Below are 18825 nucleotides of genomic sequence, written 5' to 3'. Positions count from 1 at the left end.
GTTTCCTGTTACGCTGCGAAGCAGGCTTCAGGTCTGAAAATAAAACTCAGGGCTACCGAGACTTCAACGGCCATTATGCACACTGGAGTTTTCACTCCTTTGAGTATTTAGTACCCAGAAACCTAGTTCCCTGCGTGGGTAAGGCTTCCTTTAACGATGCCCTGCTGCTGACCGGGAAACGGTTTCCACGCTAAGAGAGGGAAGGTTAAAAACCGCGCAAGAACGAAGACAGGAACTAGAGGGAAAAGCCACTTTGCTAACTCTTCAGTTTTTATTTGTGAAATTAATCAGTTAATTACAAAATAATGAAGTCCAGGCACATTCTGGACGTGCTAGGACTTAAAACTCCTGCAGACGGCACACAGAGGCCCGCGGCACAACGCAGGCCGCCGCCCTCGCCCCGCGACCCGGCCCGGCAGCAGCCTCTGCCGCCAGCGCCGCGCCCAGCCCGCGCCAGCCCCCTGCTGGCCCGCCCGCGGCAGCGCCGGCGGAAAATCCCCCCGGGCCGGGGGGCGGGCGGGAAGGCGCGGCGTCCGGCTCCAACACCGGAACCTCTAATTTGCCGTTCCCAGAGTCTGTCAGGAGGGTTTTAACCGCACAAGAGGGCGGCAGAAAGAGAAAAATAAGCAGTCGTGAATACAGGAGTGAACTCCAAAGTTGCCGGCGCCCCATGAGTAGAAAGGCCGGGAAGGCCGGTCCCGGCGCAGCCCCGCCGGGCAGGCCGCTCAGGCTCCTCCCTGCGGTGCCCTCGGGCTTCCCAATTTAGCATTAAGTGTTTGTTTTTAATCGCACATGTCAGCGTGCCGGGTGGTTAACTTACAACGTGTCACACAAAACAAGAACAAGCCTCCCAGTTAATCAAATACCAACAAAACGTTTCATGTCATATTAATGATACTCGGATCGGAGCCAGGAGGAGTAAGTTTGAAAGCCAAGATCCCTCTGCTTTCCTCACTGTCTTAATTATCCAGCAACGCTGAAGTTGCAAGAAACATGGCCATCGAAAGATGACCTCCAGTACGTTGCCACAAAAGAGGTTTTTAATGACATCTGTGCCTGCACCTCGCTAAAGTAAGGAGGAAGCCAGGAGAGCCCCACAGCACATACCAGACCGAAAACCCGACCGTAGGTGCCGTCCAAGCTGACATGCACGCTACCAGCTCTACACAGCTGCACAACCCATCCTTCAAGCCATGGTCCATGGGAATGACATGTCCACTCACTGACTCCAGTTATGTCTGCACTTTCTCCAGGAAGAGGTGCTCTCTCTCAGGGTGCTCTGCTGCTTTTGTGCTAGCAACCAAACACGCACAGCCATGCAGCAGGGCAAAACTAGTAAGGTGCAGCCAGGGCCAAATGTAGGAACATCTCTTTCAGTAGCTGTGTGGGCACACATTAAGCTTAAATCACTGACCAAGCTGTATTTAAATTACAACTGGGTTCAGCTAATCACAATCTTAAGTGTCGGCAGATCTCACAGGAAACAGATTTCTTTACATAATGCAAAGGAGATTTTTAGGCAATATTCAGACTTAGTAAATGTGTTTTTTCCTTTTTCAACATAAAGGTACAAGATCCATAGACTGGAAGCACTTGCCCACCTCCTTGATTAAATAAATCAAGTATTTTGAGCAAAAACCAGCCCTCAATATGCTAGGAACAAAACACTGCAATAAAGGTAACAATAACATTCTCAAGCTATAAAAACACTAAACCAAACTTGTAGCCTCAATTTGCATTTCCCAGAGCAAGCCTTAACTTCAACATATTGTAATAATATTATGTTAAATCTTAGGGGTTGGTTCTTTGGCTTTTGAAGGGACGAGTGCAAGGTACTAGGCACTTTATACAATCACACTTTCCAGTACAGAATACACACAAATGGCTGGCTTAACCCAAGAGGGTGACTTCACATAATTAGCTAGAATTATTCCAATTTTGTATTCAAGAGATATATGAACTTTCTAAGGGAAAACAAACTAATAATAAAATAAATTCAGAATACCTCACCACCACCACACACAAATCTCTGGGGAAGTCTGGAGAGGAGGGGGTGAGGGAAACAACAATCTCAGACTTTGAACTTCTGCATACAGAAGAACCTTTATTACTATTGTTTTTACTATACCTTTACAACAAAATTTAAGTTCCAGAAAGGTAAAAACAGTAGAAGTTATCGATATTACCAGTTTCTTTCTCAGATGTCAAATGGATGAACAGGTATTTTGGTGAACGGCTCACCCATTGTAAACTATTAATCTCCTGCCAACCTCTTGAATACCCCACACTTATTCCGAAGACCAGTTCTCAGGTGCTAAAAAGTATTATTTTTTTTTTTGGTTCAAGACTATAAATCAGTTCTTTCTACTGTAAGAAGACTCCAAAACATTCTTTTAGCAATCCCAGATCCTAAGACCCTCTCATAATTCCCAGAAGTATCATGACCAAATTTTTAACATTACTTGCAAACTAGATTTAATATTTTAATAATAATATTATTAATAATAATTACGTTATTTCCTTTTGGACATGAACTGAAAAAGACATTAATTTTTCATAATACAAGACCCAAAAATATAAAGCCACCTAAAATTTTTACAGCAGGTATATCCTACCAAATATTACATAATCTTGGCAAAAACTGAAAACAGTAGTATGTTAGTGGTACAGATAGGACATAGCAAAGGAGACAGGAATGAACATAATATTTAGCCTTAGCTGAACTCTTTCTGACCAGGCAAGTGTCAGCCGGACAGGAAGAGGACAGATTTCCCCATAATATTAAAAAAAAAAAAAAACAAACAAAAAACAAGTATTATTACAATGGCATGAGAATCCTCCACATTAATAACATTAATAAGAAACATGCATTTGTCTTCACTGTGATCAAAAAAATGAGACAGAGAATTCCAAAATCACATACTAGTGCAAGACTGCTCTCTATAAAAATTACTGTAGAGTTCCACCCAGTTTCAAAGTAGATGACAATTTTCTTTTTCTAGAACACTATCCCAGAGGGCAAGAAAATTGACACAAAACTCCTCATTTTTACAGCTCAGCCTTAAGTTCATAAACAGCTTTGAAAAGAAACCTATTCTTCTGCATAAGATAGGTTTTGTGATCCAAAATGATCAGTCCAGGAGAGGCCAGATTGGTGCAACCATACCAGTAATCAAAGTAGTGGCTCGAATTGTTCACAAACAGTTGAAATCAAGACAGGCAGCCAGGTTGAGACTACAGATGTTTATGAAACGTTAACTGGGCATTTCCCTCAGTTCGGAGGCAGAATTAACAGCCTCCTGTACTGACCTTATGATTTAATTGCCTGCTATAATACTCTAATAGTTTAGCAGTTCAAGGTATCATCATTGTTAACACACTGATAGACCGATTCAATTTCACTCCTGACCTGGATTTACTGCATTGCTCGTTCTTATTTAGTACTCCAGACTGTAGCTATAAGTGTGACTTGCTTGCCTTTTTAGTCTATTAGGAACAAATAAGAACCTCCTCCTTTTTCACCTTTACAACAGGACTGATAACTGCAAGTCCAAAAGATTTACTGAAAAACAATTGGCTGCATCCCTATGTTCCTATCTTTGCCCCTCAAAATGGAAAATACATTGTAAAATAATATACTCCTACATTCTTAATTTCATAGGTCTCTAAGCAGTACACAAACTGTGACAAACGTCTCCACGTCAATCAGGTAGTAAGACATTGCCTTCTCTCATGAAACAGATTTCTGTCACTCCTGCAGTTCAAAACCCTAGTGCCAAAATAAAACACATTCACTAGTAATTGATAAAGATGTGTCTTCTGACAGAGGCCTCCCGCTGGCCCGTCACCCTGAAATGTCTTTGTATTTGCATGATGCACATTACAGTCACTGTGCCAAGGCAAACAAAAAAACTATTGTTGCCCCATCCCATGTGCAACACCCTCAGGGAAAACCAGACAGTTATTGAGTCACTTCAAAACGTTATTGTATTAACAAGATCCACTGATAAGAGGTTTCCCACACTTAAGTTACGAGAACCTTTCTTCTGGAATCCGCCAGACACTTGGAGGCTATTTATGCTGCCATTAACAGCTTACGCTGTGCACACATACACCACTTAGTGACAGCATGATTTGCGGGGCACGGAGTAGGCTAGAGAAAAGGGATGCTGAGCTGTCAAAGTAACATCTCATTATATCATATGAAAATAGTGAAGAGGAAAGAATAGGGCAGAGGGAGAAGTGGAATAAAAACGATTTAAATAGCTTTCATGCTGTTTCTAGGAGACCATGTAACATAGCTGCTGAATGGAAGATGCCCATTGTCAGCAGCAGGCATATAGCAGCCGTAATAGAGAAAGGGGGCGCGGTGAAAGAGGGGAAAAAAGGGGTACACACAGACACTGGTGGAGTATTACTCCCATTTCAGATCACCAATTTCCCCCAGAGAACAACATTAAATAAAGCATGAGGAAGCAATATAGCCACTGGAGAATTTAAACAAAGAAGAATTTCAGCTTTTACTAAAACAGTGATGATAATAAATTAAACAGAAACAGAGTATTAGAACTTGGATAAATGTGAAAGTGTTTTACAACTCTACCAGAAATACTAAGGTAGACTTTGCACGGAAGACTGAGCTGACACTCCGGGTCATTTCTTTTTGCAGAAACAAGAACTGTTTCGGCCAACAGAAGAGTATGGCTGCACAGAATCTGTGCCTTAAAAAGAGACAGACGATACTGAAATGCTGCTCTTCGGCCTCAGGCCATTTACAGAAGTAGCTCAGGAAATGTTTTTACAGATGAGAGGACATGCCAGGTACATAAAGTCCCAGCTCCAAAGAACAGACAGACTCATTGCTAATTCCTTTCTCTGCTTTTTAAGAAACCTGCCTTTCTATTTGAAGTTATCTGACAAGTCAAATCACCTCCTTGAGAACTCAAAAAAAAAAAAAAAAAAAAGCCTGACAAGTTATATATCAGGCAAAGCTTTGTATTATTTATACATTATGATCACATTTTCTGTTTCAATTTTCAAGTATCTTCTGCCTCTAAAAACTTTAAAAGTTACAATTTGCTTTTTCACCAACCTCATTTATAAATGAGAACAGTCATTTCTGTTTCATACACAAAGAAGGTTCAAGGAAGGCCAAACTACTTGACTAGTGCCACAGAACAAGTCAACAGTAGAGCCAGGAATAGATTATAGCTGTCCCAGTTCCCAGCCTTTTGCTTTAGTTATAAGACCACAGAACTGCACAGGTGAATCCAGGCTGAGAACGTTGCCAATTGGCCATTAGACAGAAAGAACAAGATCCTTTAAAGAGCTCCTCTGTAGAAGGATTTGACTGTTGGACCTCACCAGGCAGCACACTGAAGAGAGTTATTTGACTCAGGAATGCAGAAGAGGGCTGAGCAGATAGCATAGTTTGGCACTGCCAGCTGCACAGAACTTCTCAAAGACATTAGTCTGGTGGACTACACAGGCACATCCATATGTCAGTACGTATGTAAGAGATGGCACTAAGTGCCGCGGGCAACCTTAACAAAGTTTGTTTATACCAGAAACAGCAACACTTTTCAGTGCAGAGCTTAACACTGAAAGGAAATGGAGTTGCCATTAACTGCATCATCTTCCAAGGTGATTTCTTTGCAATTATTTGGATATAGACAGTTTGGAGACAAACATACTAAACATTACTTGCAACAAGAGGATGCAAAACACAGTGTGGCTTAAGTCTGCAGCATTTAAATCTCGGTATGGTGCTTACTGCAGCAAGCATTTGGCCGAACAATAAAACTTTGTCTCTGATGGAGACTGTTCTCTGTAAAGAACACTTAAAGCAAACTAATTGGAAAAGTGCCACATATTCATCAAAACTGGATCTGTTTACAGGAATGTACCTTTTCAAAATCAGACACCTACATCATGGACTAGAACTCAATGTCTTCCATCTCAGATTAGATGCCTAAACAGCCATGTTCTTCTGGTGTCTGCTGGCTTCAAGAAATTGCCATGTTCTTGTGAGAGAATACTCCAACATTATCCCAGTATGAAGTTAAAAGTCTAATTAATTTCAGAAATTTCAAATGCATGGTAGTAGCTCAATTGAAATGCAACCTTGCTTTTTTCGAGTTCGACCTGTACAGATAATACATCTAGGTAAAATACTTGTATCCAAAGACAATCCTGAATGAGTGATTCACAAAAATCCCCGATACTTTGGATCGGAGAATCCCAAACTGTGGATATGGAGTCCTAAAGCTTCCCACAGAAGTATGCAATATACTTTTATCTTGTAGAAGATATAAAACAGCAGAAAAGGCTGTATGCCTCCATGGAGACAGATTATAAGGCTCACAGAAGATACTATGTTCTAAATTGGTGCAAATCATCTGATTTACAGTAACTATCTTTGTGTGCTCTTTACCCACAGCAAGTGTAAAACAATTTGAATTAGGAACACCACAGTTATTTGGAAAGTAAATTTCCCAAGATTTGTTATATACTGTAGAGCTGCTAAGACCCATTGCTTTTAATAAAGCTTTACTCCACAAGGCCCAATCTGTCTGCAACAAAGAACGGAGATCTCCGCTAGGTCTGAAAACTGCAGAAGAGAGAGCAGACGGTTCAGAAACAAGACTCACGCTCGTTGCCCAATTGGTCATAGTGGGTTGGCAAATAAAATTTGAATGCTTAATATTTAAAGATCATGGAAGAAATAACTGATGTGTAAACTCCCTAGAGGAGCTACTGCTGTTAACTAATGACACAGCTTTTCAATCAGACCATAACCACCTTGCACTAAGCTTTAGTATACTAGTACTAGTTAGAAACGTAGGGCCAAAAGAAACTGCAGTCGTACCCCAGTATCTACCAAGGATGCATTTCCAAGATGTGTAACATTTAGCAGTTGGACAGACTAAAGCTACTTTTCCCACAAGAATTTGTGTAATAGATGGAGGATATATGCAGAAACTTCAGAAGGAGACTTAAAATACACAGAGATGGTACCTATGAGGTAGAATGGTTGAGGCTGCGAGGGACCTCTGGAGATCATCTGGTCCAACTCCCCTGTCCAAACAGGGTCCAAAAGGGTCACTTAGAACGGGCTGCACAAGACCACATCCAAACAGCTTTTTAATATCTCCAAGGTGGGACACTCCCCAACCCCTCTGGGCAACCCATTCTAGTGCTTGGTCACCCTCACAGCGAGGAAGTGTTCCCTTATGTTCAGTCGTGTTTCAGTTTGTGTCCACTGCCTCCTGTCCTCTCACTGGGCATCACTGAAAAGGGTGTGGCTCCATCTTCTTTACATTTCCCTTCAGGTATTTCTGTGTGTTGATAAGTTCCTCCCTGGTCCTTCTCCAGGTTGAACAGTCCCAGCTCACTCAGCCTTTCCTCAATGGAGAGATGCTCCAGTCCCTGAATCATCTCCGCAGCCCTTTGCTGTGCTCCTTCCAGTATGTCGGAGCCCAGTGCTGGACACAGTACTCCAGGTCTGGCCTCATCAATGCTGAATAAAAAGGAAGGATCACTTCCCTCAGTCTACTGGCAACAGGATGCAGAAGTAGGAGTAAGGTCAGGGTCACTGATTCATCAAATAGAAGAGATCAAGATCCGAGTCATCCAATAAAGGAGATGCTGCTGTTTCATAACTGATCATGTTACAGAAGATTTAATCACCATCAAATTTCATCACCATCAGATTTCATTGCCATCATCTTCCTTGAGTAATTCAATGGAAAAGGACAGAAAAGTAAGGCAATGATAAGAATTAACACTGCACCGTAAATCATCCGCAACAGAACTCTGAAACGGTGGATAAAGAAGCACAGATATATAGCAAGGTGTTGCTGTACTTGGGTAACTGAATCTGCTTCTCTCACAATGGTCAGACTGCCGCTTCACAGCAAACATTCGAGATCACACAGAATCTGCCCGAAAGTAGCTCAGTGCTCACGCATGTGGCAACGCAGATCAGCAGCGCCGAATCCTCGCAAAGCGGAGAGCGTCTCATCCCATTGAGAACAGACTCGCTCCTCTCCAGATGGCCGCCCTTTGCTGTTCGGTGTCGGTGACTGCGGGGCACACAGGCTTCCCTGCGGCCCGGCCCGAGCAGCGCTCCAAACGCTAACGACTGCTGCTCCCCGCACTCGCCTTGGAGCTGGGGGGGAGAGAGTATGCTAACAAGATCGAAGAGAAAGGAAAGATGAAGGGGGGGAAAAAATAAAAATGTGTATTGGGCAGACGGATCCTTAAGTCAAGGGGTACAGTACCATCAGGAGATAAATAGCCTTCCTGAGGCAGAAAGTGCAGAGAGCTTCCCTCGTGACATCACAAAGCAGATCACCGGCAGGAGTTAATAGGTTTAAGCACTTTCTGAAACCCGGGCTTGGTCCCGCCCGAGCCCACCGAACCAGGGCAGCGGCGCCGCGCCCCCCGCTCCGTGCGGCCTGGCCGGGCGGCACCTGCAGCATCGCCGGGCCTGCAGCGCCCCCCCGCGGCCGCAGGCGCGGAAGCCCCGCCGCGCACGGCTGCGGCCCCGCCGAGCGAACCGCGCCGCCTGCACCTCCTCTCCAGACGGGGCACCAGTGTATCAACGCCGTTGCCAATAACGTGTCTCCATTATAAAATAAAAAGCCCTTCTTGATTTCTAGTATCACTTACAGGATCTTGTATCAGCTACACTTTTTATTGATTTACTCTGTTGACTTATTTAAATACAAAACAGTTAACTCTGACAGCAGATAAAATAAATGGATTCAGGTTACACACAGATACTAGACTCTGCCTTGGTTACCTTTTGGGGATTTCCTGGCAAATCTCCTTTTGAAATCACAAAACTTCCTCCTATAATGACAGGCCACCACACTACACCCAAAACCAACGTTTGCTATTCTGTACTGCTTGTTGCCCACACACACACATTCAATTCAGCTACGTATATGATGGACTTGTAAAATCGACCCTTTATTTGTAGGCGGCCGGCTGCAATACTGTTCAGAAACATGACAGTCCCTGAAGGGTAACCTTTTATTTCACTGCAGTATTTCTATAGCACAGTGCTTCCAATTCTGCTTTCAGGAGGGGAGTAAATATGCAGTGCAAGCTAGAAAAAGAAGTCACTGTGATGCAATCTGGTGAAATAACGGATTGTGCTAGAAGGAGACGGACTCTGGAGAGCTTTCCATCCCTTATGCGCTCATTATCTGAAGGCAAGCAGACATAGTCTCCAATTCATGGATCCCAGGAAACAAGAGTGCAGCAGTCATGACAACACGGTTGGTTTATTTATTGCACAGCATTTGATTTAACTAGGAAAGTGCTATCAGAATAAACCAGAAATCAGTAGAAGAGCAACAACAAGAAGATAGCACTTAATGACATTTAATAGTAAAAGACCTTCACAGATCTATTTCTTTCATGGGGTGTTTGTAATCAGTCTTGCAACTACACAGTCTTCATAGTAATTCTGGTTAGTCTATGTTGATAGGCAGCAGCTTCCAAGGAAGACTCCTGTTACTCAGCTCCACTAATACACAGAGACAGCTATAACTTCAGCATAATCCTGCTGGCTCTCTTTCAGGAACAATCTTTCCACTTCTTTTTGCAAGCAGTTTCTAGTTTCAGTTGTGCTCTCAATATCCCTCATATTTTGCTACTCTTAACATCACTGTAAATTCAAAAAGTACATACTGAGCTCAGACATTAAAAGAATTCACAGTACCTACTGCACCACTGCTTAACCAAATCAGCTCAACTGTTACAGTTCTTTTTCCTCACACCAGCAAAGCGTGCATATCCGGAGCACATACTTCTCAGACCACCCAACAGGTCACAGAAGTGGAATACTAATACCGACATTTTTCATCATCATTCAAACCAGCAGAGTTGCAGGCAGAAGCAAACATTTGCAATTGCAAAACCTTGGTTTGCGAAGATACTTAGACACATTAAAAACAAAAACAAAAAACAAACAACAAACCCCCTTCTAATTACACAGTTCAAAGCCATAGTCCAAAATCTAAGACTATGCCTGATACCTTGTCTCATCAGTTTATCTCCTGTGTTTTACATACCAGGATACAGTCTCTAGGCTCATGGAATCATCAGCTCAGGCTAGTGACCAGAATTCTTACTTCAGCAAGGCATTGTCACTACATGCTGACTTGGCATTACTTACGAAGAAAGAAGGGGGAAAGAAGAAAAAAAAAATTGTATCCTCTGTGTATATATATAGTAACAACAACATCTTCCACATTTATTTCCTTCTGGCTTTTTAGGAGTTGCAAAAAGCGAACTGCCTTTCACTTACCTCTATATACTGTAATTGCCAACACAGAGTGCATGAAATGGCAGAACAAGAAATTACAACCTAATGAGAAAACTGTAACAGAATGCTCAACAAGAAGGGATTTAGCAGCACGTTCCTAAAACCATCTACTTGGTTCACATTCCCTTTAGGAACGGCTGTCTGTATAAATACTATATCAGCATCTTATTTTCTTAAAGGAAAAATATAAAACACATTCACGTTTCCCAGAGACATGCCATGGTATTTTAACAGTAAGTTGCTAATACGAATCTCAGCACTTTCTGGGTTGTTTAAGCCATCCACAACGATTATGAGTGACTGTGTTTTAAAAGTCACTGAACTGCAGACAAAGCTCAAAGTGTATTGTCACTTGCGGCAACATTAGCAGCTTCCGTTCAAAAGAAAGCGGCACCTATTTTTTTGCATACATACAACGTCTACAACATTTACACAGTGGGAAAAAATCCATTCCTTGTATAAATCCAGGGCATGTCACTGCAAACAAGGTTTTTAATTAAAATTGACATTTTTGAGGCTTCTACTGACTGACAGCGTCTCACTGCCTCCTCCTCAGACAGTTAAACTGGCTTCCAAGAGAGACAGCGGAAACAAACAAAATCACTAGAATACCTAACTTCGACAAGTCTCTGCTGGGGACAATTTCAATAGCAGGATGCTGCAGAGACAGGTAAGGAGAGAACGGATGACTACTTAGGAAGTCTTCCCTAATGAAGGCTCAAAACATCATAAACAAGACAGTAGAAGAAGCATTTTATTCCTAAGCCTACAGACAGGATGATCAAGCAGGACAATTTTAATCAGAAACCATATTGTTAAAAAGAATGCAGAGCAACATCCACACCACAGTGGGTGCAGCTTTCTTTGAATGCAAAAGTAGGCTTAGACCCACCAGACCTCTGGCTGGGAGGCTGGCTCAGCTGTCAGCATTGACAAAGCTTTATCACTCAGAAAACAGGCAGATGTAGGCTCTCAGGTCAGACAGACAGACAAATAAGTAAGACTTCCTTAGCCAGAACATTTTCCCCAATTTAATGCAGAGAGTTTATATCGACTGCTAGTACTGTACCTTCGGGAGGCTCTTCCCGCAGATGAGGAGGCAGTTCTTCACTTGTCTCAGTTTCATCTTCCACCATCTGTGTTTCTAAGCTAGGTCCCTGCAGAACAGAACAGCAAGAGGAGGTAAATTGCAGAAAGTTCAGAAAGCAACCACAGAAATAATTACAGGATTAGGTATGCCAGACAGTAAGGACAAAAGGAGCTCACTTTAGCTGACGAAAAAGAAAAGCTGCTGGGAGATTTGTTTGCAGTTGAATTACTTACAGAAAGGGGGAGGAAAAAAAGAAAAAAAAAAAAAAAAAAAAAGAAAAGGAAAAAAAAAAAAAAGGGACTCCAAGCTAGCAAGCAAAGTTACAAGGGTCTGAGTAGACTAAAAACCAGGAACTGAATGGTGAAGGACAATTTCTAAATTACTATTTCTAAAATACACAACGCAATAATAAATTCAAATCCCCATTTACCAAGGGTGGCAGCAGATTTGCCATCACTTGAAATATTCAGGAAAAAAAATCCAATCTTTGATTTGTCTTACCAAGGCTAGATTCTGAAATGTCTGTGGCCTGTTCAATACAGAAGGAGATCAATACAGGTTATACAAATGGCCCCACACCTCATTTTCCAAAGGAAGACAAAGCAAACTTGTTAACAGTCTTCTAACTCGTCCAGGTCCACTGACCATGCAGTTTTCCCCTATATGCCCCTACATAACGTGCTCAACTAACCACTCCTGGAAAGCTACCAGATCACCCTCCCAAGTTTTCCATTTCCACTTTCCAGTCTTCGGGATCTAGGAAAGAGCCTGCAACGTTGCTGATGGAAGGATGTGAGCAGAGTTACCAGATTCGTAGACTTAGCGAGTATTCACTTGTATTTAAGGCTGCTGAACTCACTTTGCACACAATATTTTCATGACTTGTGGAGCTGTAACAGTGTAGTTGCTTTTTCAGTTTCAAACTATCACAGAAAACAACCCACTGTCTGCTTCGCCACCACCTTTATAAATAAAAATAATGGCAAAGTAAACAGTAGACATTGCTACAGAGCTCTTTGGAAAAAAAAAAAACAAACCCATTTTCTTCTTTTGGAATGCTAGTACAGTCAAGGGTGAAATGGGGAACTAAGTAGTCTTCAGGAAGTGAGGCTTTTGTGCATTTTGAAAACATGAACAGGTTTGTAGGCTGAATTCTCTGAAAATGTGTATTAACATATGCAGCTGGAAGGCTACAGGAGCCAGCTTAAACAGAGGTACATCAACAGCTTGCAAGATTTTATTATCTGAACTCAGTAAGGAAAAAGGCTCATAGCATTACAGCTGCAGTATTTATTTTCATACTTTCCAAAATCTGCGACTGCAAGGTTACTCCCAAACAGCAGTGCATACTTTCTCTGTTTCTTCATTTTGCATGTTATAAAGACTAACACACTTTAAAAATCTCTTCCTTTGCACAAGTAGCTTACATTTTCATCCATTCCCCATTTTTTCAACAAAACAGATAGGAAAACAAGAAGTACCACCACATCGTTTTAACGAGTCTGACAGCTGGGAAAAACAGACCACCCAGGTGAAGTGCACAAGTCTATTGTGTTAGTGCCACTGTCGCAACCTTGATTTCTGCCACCCATGACTATGCAAGCTTTACCTAAGCTATTTACCTATTTCTCCTCATTTAAAAACACCTGGTATCAATACTGCCCAGCTTTGGTCAATGAACAGTTCAAACATTTAGTCACGCCTTGTTGTAGCTATTAAGGAAAGGAGAAAAAAAAATATTTTTACTACAGGGTACAGATGAGAAAGTAGTAAGTTGCCTGACTTAGTCCAATTGAAAATCAAACCCAGGAGTCAGTTATCAACACCAAGGTCTAACAATCTCCTCACTTCACCTAAATAACATGGTCTAGATTTTTAAAATGTGTAAACAATTCTGGAGAGAAGCAACAAATTTAATATAGAATATGAATTTGAATAAGTTTCTACATCAACCACAGGCAATATATTTATATACATTTATTTCCTACCCATTAAAGCTACAGAGAGAGAAAGAAGACGAGGCTACATTAGCATACCAGATCAGAATGTTTGCAAGGCAAATATTGATACCTCCTGTCCTACATGTCCACATCTTTTGTATGAAAATAAACATTCTAATCCACAACTATAAGAACTCCTAAACTAGAAGCAGTCTTGAATCTTCTGCCTGTGCTTTCCAGTTTGCAACACCAAAATTATTTTAATTTAAAAGGAACAGAACCATCTGCACAAGCCAAAGCTCAAGTCCTTAATATGCTGCACAAGGAGACAATCTGACTTACAGAGACTAAGGAAAAGCCAATAAGAAAAACATTATCTTTCCTTCTTCAAAGCAGTTATCTCACTTTGCTGCTATGAGACAAACAAGCTCAGAGGTTTCTCCCAGTAACAATCCATGCTAGCAATGCTTCTTTGGGTTACAGTTCTTGCCATCCACACAAATACAAAGAGGATGCAAAATGCTATCAGAAGTGAGTGGTGGCATTACAGGTTTTTTTTTCCTCTTAAGCACGAACCACTACCCAGTGTTCACTAGCAACACAACTCTCCAGTATGGGCGTTATCATTGACAATACTTACCCTGAAATAAAGGTTTATCTTAGCTGATGGTCAGACTTAGCCCTAAGCTACTATGAACAAATCCAGCTGTGAGGAAAACAGAGCCCACTACAGACCACGATGAAGTCCAGGGCCAAGATGCCATTTGCCCTAACGTACTTCCCTCCAATTCAAAACCTTATCACTTGCTACTGGAATCCCACAGAAGAAAAATACACAATCCAAGATTACCGCTTTTATAGAACGTTCTTAATATCTAGCAGAAATGGCCAGAATTTGTGATTTTTTTTTTCAGTACTCAAAACCAATTAACCACAACACAGCATATTTTGAACTGCATTTGGTGTGCATTGCCTGTATTTTTTTGAGAATCTTCCCCAAAGAACACTGAAAAACTGATTCACAGATTTCTTTTATTTCAAAATTCAATGCTAAAAGTCAAAAACACAGTTTAGACTGTACCATGGCACGACAAGTAACCACTTGTCAAACTTTTCCAATAATTGCTTTGCAAGAAATCTTGGTATTTCCTAGTCCCTAAAATGAAGCTAGAAATGTTTTCCACACAATAACCTAAGCTCTTATCTCATTGATATCTTATCACTATATATAACCACATACAATACCGGCAGCCTCTAGGAGAAGTAGTCTCGTAAACATCTGTGTTTATCACACCTCAGCTTATCCATTAAATCGAGACCAGCGAGTAAGTGTGCACAGTGCTGGCACTGAATTTCACTGAGTAATTAAAACTTAGAACAGTTAACAGTAGATGAGATCCTAGGTTCTTGTATCCATATCTAGAAGTGATATTTAAGGCTCAAACACTGGCAGATGTAATTAACAAGATTACAATGTCTCTTTACATCTTAGATTAGCACATCCATTGCTTTTATAGTTATATCTGTTATATAGTTATTTAATTCAATTCACCAGGTCTGCTGCAAGCTTGGTAATGAATACATAAGATCTGCAGTTCTGGCAGCACAGTAACCTACAGAAATAAAAAATTCCAGGAAATTGTCATCTAAGAAGATTTATAACTAAGTTATAGTTAAAGTTGTTAGTCTCATTTTTTTTTTACACTATTATTTCAAGAATGAGGCATCAGTTACATCTAGCTTTTCATTCCCAAGGATCCTTGACCGATAACTAGGCAAATGGGATGCACATTACTGTATAAACTTAACAGCCTGCAGCTAAGCAGCCATGTGTAAGTGTCCAGCAATTCTATAATAATCTTCTTCAGCTGAAGCCATGGCAGAAGTAACATACACAGATATTGCTTTTGCTTTGATGCTCCCTCTAGGAGCACCTAGGATGCAGGAAGATGTATCAACAGTTCAGAAACATCTGTAGATTATTAATTGTATGATAGTCTTTCAATTACTTAGACTTTATATAGCCTTTTTAATTGATAATGTGGTTCCATTCCTCAATACAGCCATTGCAGAAGCACAGATTTTAAAAGGTATTATTACAGGAATAGTGAGAATCGTAGACTAGGAAGGGACCTTTAACAGTCATCTAGTCCAACCCCCCTGCAACCTGATCCAACCAGATCAGGTTGCTCAGAGCCCCCTCCAACCTGGCCTTGGATGTTTCCAGGGGTGGGGCATCCACCACCTCTCTGGGCAACCTGTTCCAGTGTTCCACCACCCTCATTGTAAAAAATTTCTTCCTTATGTCTAATCTAAATCTACCATCTTTTAGTTTAAAACCATTACCCCTTGTCTTATCACAACAGGCCCTGCTAAAAAGCCTGTCTCCATCTTTCTGACAAGCCCCCTTTAGGTACGGGAAGGGTGTTATAAGGTCTCCCTGGAGCCTTCTCTTCTCCATGCTGAACAGCCCAAACTCTCTCAGACTGTCCTCATAGGAGAGGTGCTCCAGCCTTCTGATCATCTTTGTAGCTCTCCTTTGGGCTCACTCAAACTTCTTATGTTGGGGACTCCAGAGCTGGATGCAGTACTGCAGGTAGGGTCTCAACAAAGCAGAGTAAGGAGGAAGAATCACCTCCCTTGACCTGCTGGCCACAATTCTTTTGATGCAGCCCTGGATGCAGTTGCCATTCTGGGCTGCAAGTGCATATTGCTGGCTCATGTTGAGCTTTTCATCAACAAACAACCCCAAGTCCTTCTCGGCAGGGCTGCTCTCAATCCCTTCATCCCCCAGCCTGTATTGATACCAGGAGTTGCCCCGACCTGTGTGCAGGACCTTGCACTTGGCCTCATTGAGCTTCATGAGGTTCTCACAGGCCCACCTCTCCACCCTGTCCAGGTCCCTCTGGATGGCATCCCTCCCCTCCAGCACGTCAATTGCACCACATAGCTTGGTGTCGCCAGCAAACTTGCTGAGAGTGCCCTCAAACCTGCTGTCTATATTGCCAAAGACGTGGAACAGCACTGGTCCCAATACCGACTTCTTAGGAACACTGCTCATCACCAGATTCCACTTGGACATCGAGCTGTGGACCACAACTCTTTGAGTGCGGCCATCCTGCCAATTCCTTATCCACCGAGTGGTTGAGATAGTTATATATATATGTGCCTAGGCTCCGTGCCATAACCTAAGAAAAACCTCTTGGCTCTCCAGAGACAGTCCCTGCTCTCACAAGCAAGCACATCATAAAATTCCTTTCAGCAATTGATGAGTTTATGACTATAAGCACTGTTAAGATTTAGTGGCAATTTTTATACGTCATATTTTAAAACAAGATCTAAGCTGACCAGAAACAAGTTAACTCAAGCAGAGGTAATACTCACCCTTCCAAACTGAAGTTATGGATGTGCTAATTTCAAGGTAGCTCACTCTGTCCCTCCCAAGAGTTTCAATGAACTACAAGAAAGCTGAAAAGCTTTCTATAAACCCAGCAAATGATAAAGACCATGAGAAAAAAAACTATAGGGATTCTCACAGAAACTGCCTGAGGAACCTATTATCCCATGATCTGATCACACTGTATGACTACTGACCTTGCAGCGCAGTTTAACTCAAATATTACAGGCTGCTGGGACCTGGTAAATTAGCATTCATTTTCTGTCTTATACTGTGTTTCATAGAAGGCTATGTATTTACGGACGGAGCAGACTGCCAGTACTGAACTAAACAAGTGTGACAAATCACCTACAAGCATTTCAGACTGACTACACCTCATGCTTTTCCATGGGATACAACTCTTTTGAGAATAATTCTGACCAGAACTTCAGTGATACGCTCATATTTTCAGTATATTTAGACTGTACATTTTACAAGTGCTGTGATAAATCCATGTATGACAGAAAGGAAGACGGCTCAAGGGTTAGTGTTTTCCACAAGGTACTGAGTTATGGTTATGATACTTAAACTAAGAGCTGCTTTTAACACCACATTTGCATTAACAAAAGATTTCTGCATGGTCAATCATAAAAACAGGCTATACTATCTCAGTCTCAGCAGAGTATTAAGTACTCAAAAAACCCATACAGTTCAGGAGCAGCGCCAGCACCAGGCAACCATTAGCAGCCTATTTTGCACATTAAAGTCAACAGCAACTTGAGACTGTCACTGCAAATGCCCAAACAGGTAAATCAACAGTGGAAACTGCTAAGCTTTTTAGAAAGTCCCTACAGACCATCTTGAAACAACAAAAAAAAAAAAAAAAAAAACCCTACCCTCCACCACCATCGCTTTTAGGCCTTTTATATTCTACTTTCATACTTAGCATTACATTAATTAGGGTATATAATCTGAAACAGAAGTAGAGTCTGCCAGTTGACTGTTAACTGATCCAGGATTAAGCTAATGAATAGCAAAAAATAAAACTCCAAAACAAAGGCTGATGGGGTGGGGAAGTGGAAAATCAAAGATAAAAAAAAGAATCCATCCTGTGAAAAATTATTACTGAAACTGAATGAGGTTGGCACAAACAACTTCAAGTGTTCTTCAGTTTAGAACTACTAATAGAAAGCCACTTCACTGCTGTTCCCAACCAGGGAGAAGTACGTATCTCACAATTCCGTTCCTTCTTGCCATTCCTACTCAACTCCTAGAAACACAGCACTCTAAAACAAACAAACAAACAAACAAAAAAAAAAAACAAAAAAAAAAAAACCAAGCCCCCCAAACAAAAAAAAAAAACCCCTACATAAATAAAACCAAAAGAAAATCCATAACATTAATACTCTTCTCCATTATACTGAATTGTATTAGTAATCATTTCCTCCTTACAGAATAGAAGGTGGAGGAATGTAAAGTCCACAGTCATTACTTCAGCAGCAGTTTAGGGTCTCAGTTCCGAGACAACCCTTTGAAAATTATTCTGAAATCTGCAGTTTTAGCTGCTATTCTCCGTGTGCACTTTCAAATGAAACTGTTATTTATTTCCTGACCTAGATCTCCATATTTCCATTCTTGCTTCTGAATACTTTACTCTAGTTTTTCCTTTCTGACATTCATCTTCACATTTATTTCCATTCTGGACTTGAGCCTAGAATTTCACTCCTTTCACTGTACAAAACTGCCTCATTCCTCATAAAGCCTCTCCTTAAGAGCCCACAAGGCCAGACCTAGTTCATTCTGTGCAAATCTTCAACTGCCAACCTAAATCGCACGTCTTCTGTCCTGCGTAAGACAGACTTTCAGATCTGGTATTCTATGTAGGCACACTTCCAATAAAGTAATTTAGCAGAGGAAAGTTGGTGGCAGCACAGGCTTCACCCCTCCACACACTCACCTTATGAGTGATTTCACTCATAAGCTTTCCCAGCACAGGTACAACACCTCATTATATATAGCATCAAATACATCTCAACTGGTAACTACAAAGGATAAATGCACCCCTACGGAATTACAAGAC

The 18825-nt window shown here is 41.4% G+C and overlaps 1 protein-coding gene across 4 annotated transcripts in view; it reads right to left on the bottom strand.

Annotated features, from left to right (window-relative positions):
- Window positions 1-18825, bottom strand: part of LOC147600559 (transmembrane protein 263-like) — a 212516-nt gene that overhangs the window by 185040 nt on the left and 8651 nt on the right. For all 4 annotated transcript variants that reach the window (XM_086748851.1, XM_086748852.1, XM_086748855.1 and 1 more), the window contains one exon: window positions 11409-11496. In XM_086748851.1, coding sequence (XP_086604977.1) covers window positions 11409-11496 — 88 coding nt within the window. The remainder of the gene's footprint in view (window positions 1-11408; window positions 11497-18825) is intronic.

Source organism: Chlamydotis macqueenii, chromosome 5, assembly GCF_036417535.1.
Source record: "Chlamydotis macqueenii isolate bChlMac1 chromosome 5, bChlMac1.mat, whole genome shotgun sequence".
NCBI lineage: Eukaryota > Metazoa > Chordata > Aves > Otidiformes > Otididae > Chlamydotis > Chlamydotis macqueenii.
The sequence above is the reverse complement of the archived record's forward strand: the minus strand, read 5'-3'. Positions and strand labels throughout refer to the sequence as shown.